The 15,911-nt window shown below is 31.9% G+C and overlaps 1 protein-coding gene across 3 annotated transcripts in view; it reads right to left on the bottom strand.

Annotated features, from left to right (window-relative positions):
- DCC (DCC netrin 1 receptor) overlaps positions 1-15,911 on the bottom strand; it is a 1,370,610-nt gene that overhangs the window by 154,518 nt on the left and 1,200,181 nt on the right. For 2 of the 3 annotated variants that reach the window (XM_074279384.1, XM_074279385.1), the window contains exons 16-17: positions 9,447-9,542; positions 4,137-4,375 (exon numbers count right to left, since the gene is read on the bottom strand). In XM_074279384.1, coding sequence (XP_074135485.1) covers positions 4,137-4,375; positions 9,447-9,542 — 335 coding nt within the window. The remainder of the gene's footprint in view (positions 1-4,136; positions 4,376-9,446; positions 9,543-15,911) is intronic. The other variant, XM_074279386.1, reaches the window with a different exon arrangement.

Below are 15,911 nucleotides of genomic sequence, written 5' to 3'. Positions count from 1 at the left end.
CAATATTTCTTTCCAGATTGATCATTAGCTCTATATGGGTAGAGGCTGTCTGAGTTAATCTGTATGTCTCCCTGAGGATCTATCATATTCTTCCACACAGACTAGGAGCATAATAAACATTGGATGAAGATAAAAATAGAAATAATTATTCTGCTTTTTAATGCTTAAAATATCTTTGAAGTATTCTCTTTAGGAAGTCTAAGCTTGTCAAAATCAAGTTTGTTCATATATACATATATATACATACCATATGCATATAAATACACAGACACACTTGTACATTATATATATATATACATATTATATATATACACACATAAAGATCTGTATATATACATATATGTGTATATATATACATATATACATATATGTGTATATATACATACATACATACATATATATGTGTATATATATATGTATGTATATATATATATATATACACATATGTGTATCTGCCATTACATCCTATAGTTAAAACAATTTTTTCCCACTTTTTGGTGTGGAAAGTTGTAGACCAAATAATGCTAAATCTCTGCCTAGTTCACATTCAGGTCAAATATCACTTTCTGCATGAGTCCCAAAGAACCCCTATCTTTTAGTTTCTTTCCCTCACAGATCACCTTCTATCCACTTTGTATGTATTTGTATGTATGAATGTATATATGTAGCTATCTAGTTATTTGCATGTTGTTTTCTCCATGGGAATGTAAATTTTTTAAAAGTAGCGATAATTTTTACTTTTCTTTGTACTGTCAGAACTTAGAACTCTGGCATCTAGTAACATTAAATAAATGCTTGTGACATTAGAAGAACTAAACATAAACACTTAAAATGATTGCTTGAACTGTATAGAAAAGGACAAACAAATGACATTTAGGACAAAAGGATTTTGTTGGTTTGCTGAGTATTGCAACCATTATTTAAATGTGATGAATCCCTTGACATTTCTTGACTTTTGGCCATGGGTTAAGGAAACATTAGTGGAAGGTTGAATTTGTTTTCACTGTTTACTGTTTTTGATGTTCAAAGGAAATCACCCCGTCTTCTGAGCTATTATGTATCACTTACAAAAAGAGGAGAGTTTGAAACTTATAAATATAGATTCATATCGGGTATTTAGACCCTAGCTCTTCTCACAGACTTAAATATTTATTTTACTTTCCTATTTGATACATGTGTTATTTTCCTGACTGAATTAAGATGATCAATGAAGTGGCATTCAGACTTTTTTCCAGTCTCCATGCAGTACCTCCCTACTCATTGATTCAGAACATGATATATAGAGAAAAATTCTATTTTTGTAAAGTATTATTCATATATCTGTGAGACAAATGATATGAACATGTAGTATTAATAAGAACCACTCATGTGACCATTGTCATAGACTGACTCATATTTTATCTACCTCATATTTAGGTACCTTATTTCCTTGAATTGATTATAACTGATTTGCATGAAGCCATAGTTCTTATATATCAAGTACTACAAACAATCATAAAGTCTTCAGTAAGTACTCAAAAATAATTGTTGGATTAATTAATGATCTATTTGGTTTGCTCTAGAACATTTTTATAGAGACAAATAAAAGATTTGTGCTCATATTGACCTGGATTTTTAACTCTCAAAGAGTGATTATTTGATTTTTGTGTGGATTTGAATGTTTTTTGTTGTTGTTGTATTGTTGGTTTTTTTAAATAACCCCAAGTTGAGTATTCAAAATATAGCTTGAAGGAAGTAGAAGTGAGCAAAAATGATATACTGCAGAAACAAGGACTCCTGACTCGTGCAACTAGACTGGTTATTTGGCTCCCCTAGGACTCTTTTCCCATACCTATAAAAAAAGTCATAACAAATGCTCAATGTCCTTCTTAGGCTTAAAGGAAAGATGAAAGGAATTGATCATTATGAAGATACTTTGCAAAGTATTGAAATGGGATATCTTTAGAAAACTTTACATCAATTATATCTTTACATGAATATAAAATACTACGGGATATACTGTATAAGCTAACTTCTAACATCACTCACATGTCTTTTTCTTAATTTATTTTTCTTTCCCTCTCTGTGATTTGGGGGAGAGGGCCAAGAGTAGTAAGGGCTGGTATTTGGGCTAAGGAAGGGGACCAATCTTGTTCCATTTTGCACTCTTATACTATGATCCATAAGAGGAGGGAAAGGAAGAGAAGAGTTCTCGATTTATTGTAAACAATAAATGGGGACTTAGCATGGGAATGCTGAATCTAGCTCTTCTGATTCCCAAGATAAATTTCTTTAATTTTTTATGTGAAAACTAATTCTTTAGAAACAGGAGAATATTATAAATAAGGGTTTGATTAATCATTTTTTGATTGGCTAAACTTAAGAAAATGATGGGAGGAAATGTCAATAATGCAGACTAAAAAGTATATTATATATGTATTTTTGAGAACATAATTAAACACTTATAGCTTACTGTTGGCTATAGGATACTAAATGTTTTGCTTTGTCACATTAAAGAGTTTTTAAAATATCTGGATGGAAATGGACTTTAGAAGGCCTTTAGTTTAACCTTTAGCCAAACATTCAACAGATAGTCATGACAAAAAGCCATCTAGACTCCATCTGAATACTTCCAGTGATGTGAAACTCATTACTTTTTAGGTAGGCCACTTGAGGACTATTACTTAAATTAATGAAAGACTTGTTTTCTGAGAAAAATGTATGATGGCTTAATTATGCAAAAGGATAATCTACATGTCCTCAGAAAATTTAGGATCTGGGATTAGCCTGATGCAAACTATCATTATTCTGCTGCATTTTCCTTGTGCTTTACTTGACAAGGTAGACATTTCCATTCTCTGTCAGGAATTTTTACAGCTGTACTATAGTTATATTTGAAAGCATTCATTGAGTTGTCATCTTCTAGGTTTATTAAATCATTGCCCTCCTCAATGGGTATAAGTGATGGACACTGAGTGGTTGTATTTAAAAATAAAGGAGGGAGAAAAAGCTTATTCTCAGTAAATTCAAACTCAGTTGATGGCAGCTTGTAGACTGTGTGTTTTTTTAATGTTACAAAATATTCTTGTGTATATCTTGTTTGATAATATTCCCTTTATTTATGGTTTCCTTAGCTTTTTAGGTTAATACTATAAGGACATAGGCTACTTATTCCGTATCCTTATATCAGCATCACTATATAAACTTAAGTAGTAAATTTTCCCTAATCCCGACCTAGCAAGTTAACAGAACTTTTAATAATTTAGACTAAAATTATCATGAAATGCAGATTCTCTACAAGTTTAAGGACAGGAGATTGAGAAAAAATAAGTGAATTATCATTTCTTCCCTGTAATATCTAAGCTTATCTATAGGGAGAAATTTTCAAAAGATACTTGTCTTGAAAATGGTCAGAATATGCATTTGAAGTTGTCTTTGTTCAATGGGAATCAGAGCAGAAGGGAAAGGAAAATGAAGCCATGGCTGAGCCAAGCTGCTAATTTTTCTTAGTGGGTTGCTGAAGCTTATAAACTTATTAGCAAGGCTACATTAGTTCATGCAATCTCTCATTTTTTTCTTAATGTTTGAAGCAAATATCATCTTAATATCCAGAGAAGAAATTAGGCAATAACCACTAAACTGTGCTTCCTTTCTAAATAACATCAGTATCATTCAGCATGGGGCTCTCATTTACTATTTGTTGATAATGATTTTCCCCTCTCTGTAAATGGTAAATGGTCATTTCTCCAGACAATGCTAATTGAAAATATTTAAAGGATGCTGAAATTTTCTATATATATATATAAACAGTTTTTCAGGCAAGGGGTCATATGTGACTTCTATGTTTGAACACATTCCCTTCAAATGCAGTCTGATATTCTTTAACAAGACTACCTTAAAATTATCAATACTTTCCTTTTAAAAAAAAGCAAACAAACAAAAACCAAATATATAAGTCCTTCTGAAAAACTGAGAGTTGAAAATAATATTGCCATCTCCACCGCCAACTGTGGGATGTAGAATTCAAGTAATACATATATTTCTGAAAGCATAAAGATGACTTCTCTTTTATTCTCCAACAACCATTAAAAACAATGCAACAATGGCAGAAAGAAAAACATTTTGTAGATAATACATAACATTAGTTAGAAATTCACCTTATATTTTGCACTTGCAGAAAAGCTGGTTCTCCATCGGACAGTGTAAAATCGAACTTCAGTTGTTTTTTGATTCTTAGGGACAGAGTTGTCTGCCCAGCTGACCCTCACGGCATCATGGGTAAGTGCAACAGCCTGAACACCTACTGGTGGGAGCATGGGGGTGGAGATATCTGGGACTGAGGTAGGGAAATCATCAGGTAAAGGATAAAAATCAGCTTCCAATGGGTCAATGGGATCTGGGTTAAAAACCCACCAAATGAAACAAACAAATAAATAAACAAAATAGTTTAAAAATAAATATTGGTGATAACACATCACAATGAGTTAAATGCATGGCAATAATGATGAAGGAAAACATGAGAAGAACAGAAAACATGTCATTAATTTAATCATAAAACATTAGAAGTAAAACTGCTACTTCATAATAAGTGATTATTTCCTCAAATCAGCTGTAATCTTTTCTTCATACATTTTGTATTTATATCTATAATTTTTATTCAAAAGCTAATATCTTTTAAAGTACACATTGATATTTAAAAGACTTTTTTAAAAACTGATTTCTGATAATACCTACAGCTAAAAATTAAAGGATAAAAGGAAATTTGAAATTGGCAATCTATTTCCTCATGTAAAGGAAAGTTTTCATCTTAGTAATTAACTTTTTTCTTTTTTTACTTTCACCCATTCCACCTCTCTCTCCTATTGTAACCTTATTATGTTTTTATTCTTATTCACCCTGTCAGTATTCATATTTGAAAGTCACAAAGCAAAAAGAATAAAGAATGAAGAAATATGAATGTCACAATGAGTAATCTATGACTAGTGACTCCAAACTTTACTACAGTGACTTCCACTTCATACATTAATATTCCATACAGGAATTTACATTCCAAGCTGATTTATGGTTTGGTTTCTCCCAAGTGAATTATTTTCTCTTGAGGACATCATCATACTCAGTTATATAACTATCAATGATGTTGTCTTTTGTAGTAACTATAGTAGCTGATCTTAGCCAAAGACCCACATAAATAGGTGTGGAGGACTCAATTTCAATTTTCTCAATACTCTTATGCAACAGGCTAAGGCATTTAAGAAAACCCAAGAGGCTATTTTCCTTATTATCTAATTTTGAGAACTCTTTAATTCTGAAGCAAGCACAGAGATAATATCTATTATCTTATAGACAACTGGCATTTGGGAAATGCATCATTTTATTCATGGGTAGGATAACTGAATTTGCCTAATGATGGAATGTCACTAAAATTATTCTGAAATTCTTTCATTACATTTTAGTGTGAGCAAATTAGATTTATAACTGCTCATTTGTGACAAAATTAATAATTACATTTCTACATACATCAGATGGGGAATGGAAAGGAAGAAAAGGTCTTTAAATAGTATCTTAATTCTTATTATTTATCAAGGAGATATGACATTATAGGTCTTAGCAGGTTATTTGAAGAGACTAGTTGGAATTTAGCACATGTATTGATATATTCCCATAACATTACAAAAAACCAAAATGGCTTAAAGCAAAGTCTTTCTGATTTCTGTTGATTGCTTCAGTTTGTCCAGACTATTTCATATGTCTATCCCTACTTCATCATACTGTTTTCCATTGAATTATTTAGTAGTTGACTGAGCACCAGTCTTTGGAAAAGGAAAAAAAATGAAAAAGAAAAGAAAGGGAAAGAAAAATGTGTGTTTAAAATTTAATGAGAGAGTCCAGGCTCTTCAAATTTCCTTTGATGCCTCTTTCATTAAGGCATCCTTTAAACCCAAATGGATTTATGAAATGATTGGGAGAAATTGAAGACAGCACTGTCTCAGTAAGGTCTTATATATCAGGTGGATATCCATCAAGGTAGTATAGTACTTGAAAGTTTTTATTTTCTTATTGTTGTTGCTTTTTTTAGTCATTTTGGGAGGATATGTTCTAAGCTATAGCAAATGCTGTCCCATTCTATGGTTTTTAATTCTCTCTTCATTTTTTCAGTTTAGTTTTCCAAAGGTAGCACAAATAAAGCAAACCAAGAACTGTTGGCTTAGGATCAGAGTTTATTTCTTTCTCCCGTTCTTAGGTTGACAAGTAACTCAATTTTTCAAATTTATGTGTGCTAGGAAATATACCATTTCAGGAAATATTGAAGAGGCTAGGAACTACCAAAAATAAAGGATTAGACATCCTTTAGTAGCAAAAAAATATTTTTATAACCTGAAATAAATTATTTCTGGATTTCAAAATTATCTATTTAAAATGATCTTTTGTTTAAATGATTTTCAATTTCTGATAATAGATTGCTGATTGATTCTTTTATGTTTTAAAATAGCTACCTTTGCTGATGTTTCTGCCAGCTGTGATTTTGGAATTTCTTCCCTGGAATAAAATATATCTGGACTTTCTAGTACTTTAAAATGACATGAACTTGTCATTCATTTGACACTTCCTCTGGAGACATACTTGCATACAGATCTTGTTAATTTGTTTTTCCACTCAGGCCTGTCAGGTCAGAGACTGCCTAGGAAGAACAATTAAAGGGCCTTCTGTGGTTGCAGAACAGTTTTCCAAAAGCTTATCCTGCAAGTGCTCCATGCTTCTGATTGTTTAGTGACTTCAGCCAGGAAAGAGCTAATGTCAGAGGAGATAAATTAGAGAGTACTGAGGCAGGATCCTTTTGGCTAAAAATTTGAAACAAATCCAATGTTAGACTGCTATGTCAATAGGTTTCCATGCTCTCTAATGTATAAACTAGGTTTGAAGAAAATAATAGTAATTATCCTCATTTCAAATAACAGCAACAACAAACAAAATCTCTCTCACATCCTGGCTATATTTCATTGGAGACTTGGTGGAAAAGATAAAATTCAAAAGCTCAATTGATCCAGTAGAGATTTTAAAGGATATATAGTTCTTTTGTAACATGCTTATTAAGTGGTTATAACTCCCTTCCACCATGTACCTATCTGTTCACTAGAGGAAATCAAAATTTAGGAAAGGAGGCTTGTGCTTAACTTTACCTAGATGTTATTTTCTTGTCTTTGTGTATGTGTACATGTTTTTATTTTTGTTTTCTTTTGTTTTCTTTGTTTTTGAATTAGTCATATTCCAAGATTCCTCAGAGGAATACTTCTGATAAGGAAAAAAAAACAATTTTTTTTTCCTTTGTATATAACCACTGGCCATTCATTTGATAAAGTTACTCTCTAAAATTCACCCCCTCTGTTTCTTTATTTGTCCTTTTGTTCTCAGTGATTCAGATATCCTTCTGCTAAATAGTTTCTGACAATTAACATGAATTTTAAGGAAAGAATCAAGTAATACTATAATCCTCCAGGGAAAAATACTGAATGAATATTATTTTTGTCCATTTTCATTTCAAAACATTAATGCTTTCTTTTGATTTTTTTCTTTCATTGGCTTTCTGAATCCATTCCATTTTTAAAACTGAAATGGTTTTGCTTCCCAACTCATTTAAGATTAGAAATGCAAAAGAAAAAATACATTTTATGAGCCATAGCCATCTTAGGAACTATGTGTGGAGAAGGGGATAGATATGCTTACTGATGAATCAATGAGAAAGCCTGGGACAGATACGGAAAGCATAGGATGTTTAAAAAAAAAAAAAAAAAAAAAAAAAAAAAAGGTTGAATGGCTTACTAAACTACTTTCAGCTTAATGGAATCTTTGTATTATTAACTATTAACCCTGGCATTGGAGAGTCTGGACTGTCCTTATCATATGAATTTTTATTGCTTAACATTCCTAACTTGCTAGTAGCCACAGATATTAAGTCCTGTATTTGGACCAGGACAGATGTTGGTAAACTAATCCTATGCATAGACCTATTGAGAAAAAATTAAGCTTGACGTAAGCCAAACATGTTAATATCAGTATGTCTTCTCACAAATTTATTTATATAGCCTATTACTTAGAAAGAAAATATTTGACAAAGAAAAATATACAGATCCGTTTTTCAGTAATCTCTGTTGATGAGAGAGCAAGAAAACTGGGGAAATGAAAATCTTGGGAAGTCAAAAAGAACTTTGAGTTTCAACCAGATCATTAACATAAGTTATTAAAATTTTATTGCCATCATTTTATTTGGAGATGAATATTATTTGAGGTGTTTCAATATACACAAGCCATTTATCTAAAATCTGATTCAACACAGTCTCACAACTGGTGCAAAACTAGCAGTTTAACTGTATTTTATCAAAATATTTGTGTCACATTTATATTTTAAATAATAATTAGGGTTGACCCTTACCTAATCTGTAAGACAAAGAAAATATTCCAAAGTACCTGAAATAGGCTTATTTTCTGAGTATTTTTCCCTCTTCCTTTCCCCTTTAGATATTCAAGATTCTAGAGATCCTCTTTATATAAAAACAGCTCTAACATCTTGGTTAACATTAGGGTCTATGAGTGGTGATTAAAAAAAAAAATTACTTATTCCAATGGGATCTGCATTTCAAGAGGAAGCAAAAGCCTTTCAGAAAAGATAGCTGAGAGTATAGGACTTCAAAGAATCAGAAATTTGGTGCTAGAGAAGGGATTTCATTCAGGATCTTGAAAATACATTGTAAAGGTAGATTTTCCAGAATAAGATTTAGATAAAGCATTGTAAATTAGTAGGTCACAGTAATATGATTAAAAGTGACTTCCTCCTTATCCTTCCTTTTTTCCTTCTCAAGACTACCTTTCTTCTTTTTCTGTTTTACCTATAGGCATATAATAGAAATAGCATTTATAAATACTAAAGTCCAATCTAGATCAGGATAGATAAGATTTTTAGAGTTCTTGTAAAGAGTCAATACATCTATGGATCATTCTTGCCCAAACAACTCTGAGACAACCTAGTACTCAATCATGTGACCATTTGAATGGTTTCCCTGGCAGATTCTAGGAACCAGCCTTCAAGGGTGAGTGAAGAGACATTGACTCTAGAATACTGCTTAACTAAGAGATAAGTGAGTCAAAATACAGTCCCCAAACCAGCAACCAAATGGTGAAGCCCTAACAATTTTTAAATATTTAAGAATAGTGGAATAATGCTTCTCATTTAAACTAATTTTTTCATTCTAATTTTTTCAAAGTAAAACAGTTTTTCTATTAATCACGTTCAACTAAAATGAAATAGGGTGCACAACAAAGAATTTTAAATTAGATGAATTAAAGTTAAGTACAGTCAAAAGGATTAGGACAACAGCTTGCATATATACCTGTGTACTAAATTATAAGATTTGGTGACTCCCTTTTATTTACATACTAAGTTGCACACACAGAGATCAGCATTTTTAACTTACCTGTCATAGATCTGGTGGTGGCACTTTCATAGAGAGGAACTCCCTCTCCTGCATTATTAAAGGCTTTTAGGGAGATTACATAATGGGAACTTGGCTCTGCAGATGAAATAACAACAAAACATAGCCATCGCATTAGTCAGGTATCAAAATACTTAGGGTGAACATTTTCTCCATACAAATATAGAATAAAGTAATCAATGAATAATATCTTCAAGGAATAAGTGAATTTTTTGTCAAAGCTGAGAGGTCTTTGTTCACATGTTTCTTTAGACCTGTTGATTTTCTAATCCTTTACTACATGAGTGCAGATGAAACATATTGGAAAGAAAACTAGAATGGGATTTAGAAGACCTGGGTTCATGTCTACCTTGTCCATTACCTTTAGGAAATAATAATCTAACTATATATAGCATGTTTGTGTGTGTATGTTTATATGTTTGTGAGTACATGTATGTGTGTATGTCAGAGATTAACTTGCTATGCCTACAATTTTCTAAATTCATTCCAGTCTGCTTTCCCTATTGATGGTTTTTTTTTTTCATTAAACATTCATTAGTGCCTATTCTAAGATGATTGGACCTTTATAGCTTAACTCAATAGGCCATAATTTGGAAAATAGGAAAATTTTCTAAAATTATAGCTTTTTATTAACAAAACATATGCATGGGTAACTTTTCAACATTGATCCTTGAAAAAACTTCTGTTCCGACTTTTCCCCTCCTTCCCTCTATTCCCTCCTCTAGATGACAGGTAGTCCCATACCTGTTAAATATGTTAAAGTATATGCTAAATACAATATAAGTATACATATTTATACAGTTATCTTGTTGCACAAGAAAGATCAGACTTAGAAAGAAGGTAAAAATAACCTGGGAAGAAAAACAAAAATGCAAGTAAATAATAACAGAAAAAGTGTAAATGCTATGTTGTGATCCACACTCATTTCCCAGTGTTCTTTCGCTGGATGTAGCTAGTTCTGTTCATTACTGATCAATTGGAATTGATTTGGGTCCTCTCATTGTTAAGAGAGCCATGTCCATCAGAATTGATCCTCATAAGATATATTCTGATGGAAGTGGATATCTTCAACATAAAGAAGATCCAACTCACTTCCAATTGATCAATGATGGACAGAAATAACTACACCCAGAGAAGGAATACTGGGAAGTGAATGTAAACTGTTAGCACTACTGTCTATCTACCCAGGTTACTTATACCTTTGGAATCTAATACTTAATGTGCAACAAGAAAATGGTATTTACACACATATATTGTATCTAGGTTTTATTGTAACACATGTAAAATGTATGGGATTGCCTGTCATCAGGGGGAGGGAATGGAGGGAGGGGGGATAATTTGGAAAAATGAATACAAGGGATAATATTATAAAAAAATTACTCATGCATATATACTGTGAAAAAAATTCTAAATAAATAAAAAAATGTAATTTTCTCTCATAAAAAAAAAAGAATTGATCCTCATATAGTATTGTTGTATAATGATCTCCTGGTTCTGCTCATTTCACTTAGCATTAATTCATGTAAGTCTCTCCAGGCCTCTCTGTATTCATCCTGCTGGTCATTTCTAACAGAACAATAATATTCCATAATACTCATATATCACAATTTACCCAGCCATTCTCCAATTGATGGGCATCTATTCAATTTCCAGTTTCTAGCCACTACAAAAAGGGCTGCCACAAACATTTTTTGCACATACAGGTCCTTTACCCTTCTTTAATATCTCTTTGGGATATAAGCCCAGTAGTAACACTTCTGAATCAAAGGGTATGCACAGAAAATAGAAAAATGTTTAAAAATCCATTTAGGTTTTTCCACATGTGTTGTTTATCTGATTTCTTTTGAAGAGTTTTGGACCTCAGTGATGAAACTGTGGGCTTATTGCAATTAGCAAAATGTCATCCTCCAAAGGAACATCTGGAGGATTTTGCCATCCATTATTTTTGGACTTCAATATCATGATCTCCAGAAAAGTAGTTTTGGTGATCATGCATTTGTTTTATAGCTAGCTGGGTATTTCTTACTAAGAGATTATTTCAAGATACTTCTGCTGTGGTTATATAAAAAAGACTCATATTATCCAAACAAATAAGTAAAATACTTTACTGATGAAGAAACTTCAAAGGGTCATTTTGTATCACTTAAGTCAAAAGTAGTTTTAAAAAATAGCAAATGATAGTCACTAAAAGATCTTAAATTCTCATTTTTAGTCAATTGAATAATTGTCATAATGTGTTCTTTTATTGAAGATCATCTGTACCTGTTCCTCCTAATATATTTTATGTGTAACCAAGAACATTATAGATACAAGAGAAATATACTAAAATAAACAATTTATATACATTACAAAGTAGGTTTAAGAGTTGATAATTAGTGATTCCTTTTTCTCCTCTTGGTCACCTAATTTTCAGAGTAATAAAGGTTCAAGATTTTTTTTTCCAACTATATAGTGTTCTGACCTTTTAACTATTTTGACAATTGATTCCTCAATGCTTTTTAAATTGTATCACAATTATCATTTGTTTATGTAGTATGTGTGTCTAATAAGTTATGGCTGCTTTTCATATCCATCTTTTACTTGATAAAATACTTACTGTAGTAGTATTCAAATATGATGGTTCTGTTGTGATCAATATTATAGACAATTTGCTATAAAAATGACTCATCCTTTTCATTTTATGTAGCTGTTGTCCTATATTACTATCTAGAAATGTCATTTTAGACTAGTTTCACCCCAACTTTTCCATAGATTCATTTTCCCTTTTTCTGTTCTTTCTTTTATATGGCTGTTTGAAATCTTTTATCATCCCATGTCTTAAAATCTTGAACATAAGTATGCTTTTCTTTTGGAAAAATGATCAAAAGATTGCTCTCTAGGATGGTTTTTGGACTCTTTCAGTTGGGTTAGAATGCTACAGGAACTAGTGATAGTCTCTGTGATCTTGTCCTTCCCCCACTTCCCATTTTTTTTCAATAACAATAGGTTGATCTAATAGGTCAGGTTGGACCTTTATAATTCCATGTGGTTTTCTTATAATCTTTTATCCTTATTTCCAATCTTGTGTTACTTTTGACCTTTGTTCTAACTTGTTGACATATAGTTCTGACATTTCTGCCATGTAGATTATAATTTTCTCTCTATTAGGTGGTAGCAAACTTTATTTTTTTATTGTGGTGTATGCTCACCATATTTCAAAGATGATATCCAATCTAAACAATTGCAAAAATATCAATTGCTCATTAGTAAATCGAGTTAATATAATCAAAATGACAATTCTGTCTAAATTGGTCTATTTGTTCAGTGCCATGCCAATAAAACTGCAAAAAATATTTTATAGAAATAGAAAAATAATAACAAAATTCATCTGGAAGAATAAAAGGTTAAGAATATCAAGGAATTAATGAAATGCATTACATAGGATAGGGGCTTAACATTACCAGATCTAAAACCATATTACAAACAAGCAGTCATCAAAACTATTTGGCTCTGGCTAAGAAATAGAGTGGTATAACTGGAATAGATTAGGAATATACGACAAAATAATCAAGGATAATAGTAATCTAGTATTTGATAAACCTCTAAATTCCTGCTCCTGGGATAAGAACTCACTATTTGAAAAAAAAATGCAGGGAAAACTGGAAAATAATGTCAGAAATTCGGCATAGACCTACATCTCACATCCATACCAAAATAAGGTCAAAATAGGCACATGACTTGGGCACAAAGCAAATTAGGAGAGATCTTTGGAGTACTTCTAGGAACTAGAAGAATTAAACATATTATGAAAGATAAAATGAACAACTTTGATTACATTAAATTAAAAAATAAATTACATTACTTTTTTCGCATTTGTTTTGCAAAAAAAAAAAAAAAAAAAAACAACAACAAAAACAAGAATAAAAGGGGGAGTACAAAGCTGGGAAAAATTTTAAGGCCAGTGTTTCTGATAAAGGTCTCATTTCTGAAGAGTATAAAGTAGTGTGTCAAATTTGTAAGAATACTAGTCATTCCTCAATTGATAAATGGTTAAATGATATGAACTATTTTCAGAAGATAAAATTAAAGCCATCTATAGTCATATGAAAAAATGCTCTAAATAACTATTGATTAGAGAAAAGTAAATTAAACAATTCTAATGTACCATCTCACACTTCTCATATTGGCTAAGATGACCAGAAGAGATAATGATGAATGTCAGAGGGGTTGTGGGAAAACTGGGACACTGATGCATTGTTGGTAGAGTTGTGAAATGATGCAACCATTCTGTAGAACAATCTGGCTATAAAAAATTATGCATAACCTTCAATTCCTTAGTGCCATTACTGAATTGGTATCCCAAGGAAATCACAAAGGAGGGAAAAGGACCAACATGTGCAAAAATGTTTGTAGCAGCAAAGAATTAGAAAATGAGTAGATGACCATCAATGGGGAATGGCTGAATAAGTTGTGGTATAAGAAGGTAATGGAATATTATTGGTTTATTAAAAAAAAAACATTGTTATGGGCCAGAACCCTGAAACAAGGATTCTTACAAGGTGTTAAGTTAGCAGAATTGATGAGACAATGGTTATCTAGTTTAGCATGGTGATTAATAGTTCTCTAAATTCAGTATGATTGATTTAATCTTACAATAAATAATGGTTTCCTAGTGATATAATGATTGGTTTATACTCAGTGTAGAGCATATAAGCTGTGACAAACTCTTACAAACTCAGCCAGAGTCAGAGACAGAGACAGAGACAGACTCAGCAGGGCCAGACATAGACTCTGAAGGGACCCAGAGACACATTCATTCCATCATCCACCTTTGTGATATCTGGAGCCTTCGGATTCAGACAGATTCATTCCATTTTCATCAGCCTCGTGGTGGCAGCCCTGGCTTGCTCCCCCCACTGAAAACAAGACTCCTAAAGGCCTCTAAGAAAACTAGCCCAGGCCCCAGGCAAGGAAGCTGAATTGTAAAGGACATAATAAAGGATTTGGATTTTAACACCAGGGCTATTCTTATAGTGATACCTGAACTGAAGTGAAGGCTGCTCCCAAGACCTCCAGAAAACCAAACCAAGAACATTAACAAAAATGATGAACAAGCTGATTTTAGAAAGAACTGGAAAGATTTACATAACCTGATGCTGAGCAAAAGAAGTAGAGCCAGGAATACATTATACACAATAACAGCAAGGATGTGTAATGATCAACTATGAAAGACTTGGTTCTTCTCAGTGGTTTAGTGATCCAAAGCAATCCCAAAAAAACCTTGGATAGAAAATGCCATCTACATCCAGAAAAAGAACTATGGAGATTGAAAAGTAAATCAACACATGTTACGTTCACTTCTTTTTTCTGTTGTTTTTTCTCTTCTATGCTTTTTACCTTTTGTTTTGATTTTTCTCTTCTAACATGATTCATAAAGTAATATGTATTAAAAATTAATTAATTAATTGATTGATTAAAAAATAAAGGTGGTATTCAGGATTAAATACATGAGGCTTATGAGCATTCCACATTTCACTGGGCATTTAAAAATGTTTTAATTTTATATATATACATATATATATGAATATATATATACATATATACACACACACACACACACACACACACACATATATATATATATTTAACAATGATTTTTACCTGCACAATCTGATGACTACTTTTATGTTGAGTCACATAGTATCAGATTATATACATTAACTTGTACTGAATGATCTTGTTAGGCTCTTCATTGGATTTCTTAACTTATTAATTTCCTAAAACAGATGACTGATGCATAAGCTGCAATAATCCTCCTAGCACCCCTTCTACTTTTGTTCCTCATGAGCATTTTAATGCAACATGACAAAATGTTCCATGAAATATGTTTTTTTTTGTCCTTGGGATCATAATGAAACCAACTTAGCCAATTCATTTATTTGTCTTTCAAGAATGTGTGAACTTTTTTCCCATTTAGCTGTAACTTTATTGTGACTTGTGGCTTCATTTATTGCATGAATGTTAGCTATGGATCAGTTTTTCCACTGCTTTAGTTCACCTCATTGTTCACTAGACAAGTGTTTCACATTTCAAATAACATCAGTTAAACTGATGTTTTTAGATGACCTGGGAACTATGTGTGTCGCAAAAATTGCTAACCACCCTTTCTGTGGCATTTTGACACTGTCACAACTCATTATAATTATCTAGCAAGAAGAGACAGTATTAATGTAGTATTTTAAGATTTGAAAAGAGATTGATTTCTGAATCTCATCTCATCATATTCTCAGAACAACCCTGGCAGGTAGCTGCTACTATTATTTCTATTTTACAAATAAAGAAACTGAAGCTAGGAAAGGAAAAGTGATTTGCCCAAAATTATACCACTATCATTTGAGGCAGGATTTGAACTAAGATCTTCTTGACTTCAGGCCCAGGGCTTTGTCCACTGCAACATCCAACTGTCTT

Source organism: Sminthopsis crassicaudata, chromosome 1, assembly GCF_048593235.1.
Source record: "Sminthopsis crassicaudata isolate SCR6 chromosome 1, ASM4859323v1, whole genome shotgun sequence".
NCBI lineage: Eukaryota > Metazoa > Chordata > Mammalia > Dasyuromorphia > Dasyuridae > Sminthopsis > Sminthopsis crassicaudata.
The sequence above is the reverse complement of the archived record's forward strand: the minus strand, read 5'-3'. Positions and strand labels throughout refer to the sequence as shown.